This window comes from Physeter macrocephalus, unplaced genomic scaffold (assembly GCF_002837175.3).
Source record: "Physeter macrocephalus isolate SW-GA unplaced genomic scaffold, ASM283717v5 random_79, whole genome shotgun sequence".
Classification (NCBI taxonomy): domain Eukaryota; kingdom Metazoa; phylum Chordata; class Mammalia; order Artiodactyla; family Physeteridae; genus Physeter; species Physeter macrocephalus.
In genome coordinates, this window is record NW_021145365.1 from 129,593 (window position 1) to 130,600 (window position 1,008).

At 71.3% G+C, this 1,008-nt stretch overlaps 1 protein-coding gene across 1 annotated transcript in view; it reads right to left on the reverse strand.

The window, feature by feature from the left end:
* The window catches only part of AP2A1 (adaptor related protein complex 2 subunit alpha 1), a gene marked incomplete at its 5' end in the record, with an annotated part of 7,333 nt that extends 6,384 nt beyond the window's left edge, over positions 1-949 (reverse strand). Inside the window, 3 exons of the mRNA XM_055082317.1 lie at positions 134-297; positions 380-547; positions 665-949. Coding sequence (XP_054938292.1) covers positions 134-297; positions 380-547; positions 665-949 — 617 coding nt within the window. The remainder of the gene's footprint in view (positions 1-133; positions 298-379; positions 548-664) is intronic.
* Positions 950-1,008: the final 59 nt, after the last annotated feature.

Genomic DNA, 1,008 nt, shown 5'->3' on the forward strand with positions numbered 1-1,008 from the left:
GGGCCCAGAGGGAGGCAGGAGGCCGGGGGAGGCGGCAGCCGGGGCGGACAGAGGCTCAGGGACAGGGAGGGAGGGGGGAGTTGGGAGGGGGCAGATGGAAAGGGGGCAGCCCTGGGCCCAAGGCCGGCGGTACCTGAGGAAGGCCTCCTCGGGGGTGGGCCCCAGGCTAGGCTGGGCGGCCGGGCCGTCGGAGAATACGTCCACCAGGAGGTTGCCCGCACCCGAGGGAGCTGGGGGTGCCGCTGGGGGAGGGGCTGCCCGCAGCCCCAGGAGGTCGGCGGAGGGTGAGGGCGTGGACTGCAGGGAATGCAGGCACAGGTGAAAAGAGAGGACGGCATGGCTGGGCCCAGCCCCGGCAGCCTAGCCCTGCGGGACTCACCACGGTGCTGGGGCTGGGCTCCACGCCCCCATTGATGTCGTGGCTGCTGGGCTCCCTCCGGCCATCGTCCAGGGCACTGCCGGCCCCCGGCCCCTTCTTGCGTTTCAGCTTGGCCAGGATGGACGACTCGCGCTCGGGGAAGGGTGGCATCTCCTCCAGCACCGTGGCCTGCGGGGTCGGGGTGGGGGGGGGTTGGGGGGCAGGAGCAGGTCAGGGATGGGCGTCCCAGGGAGGAGGAGGGGACAGAGGTGCAGAGGAGGGGCGCATGGGGACTGGGGCTCTGACCAGGACGTCCGTGCTGGCCACCGAGCTAAGGGTGAGGTACTCGACGGCACGCTGTTGCAGCTCCACGTCGGCGTTGCGCAGCTGGGAGCCGGCCCGCAGGACCCCCTGGATGGTGGCCTTGGTCTCCGGGAAGAGGTTGATGAACTTGATGTAGGTCGACAGCAGCAGGGCCCGGGTGGCCACGCTGCACAGGTGGAACTTGGAGTGCAGCAGGGAGAACTGCACCGGGGGGCTGCAGCGGACGGGGACGGGGGTGGGCGTCAGCAGGCGGCCAGCTCCACCACCCTCTCCCAGAAGCCCCCACGAGAGGTGCCGCCTCCCTCAGGGGGTCCTTTCCTGGGATC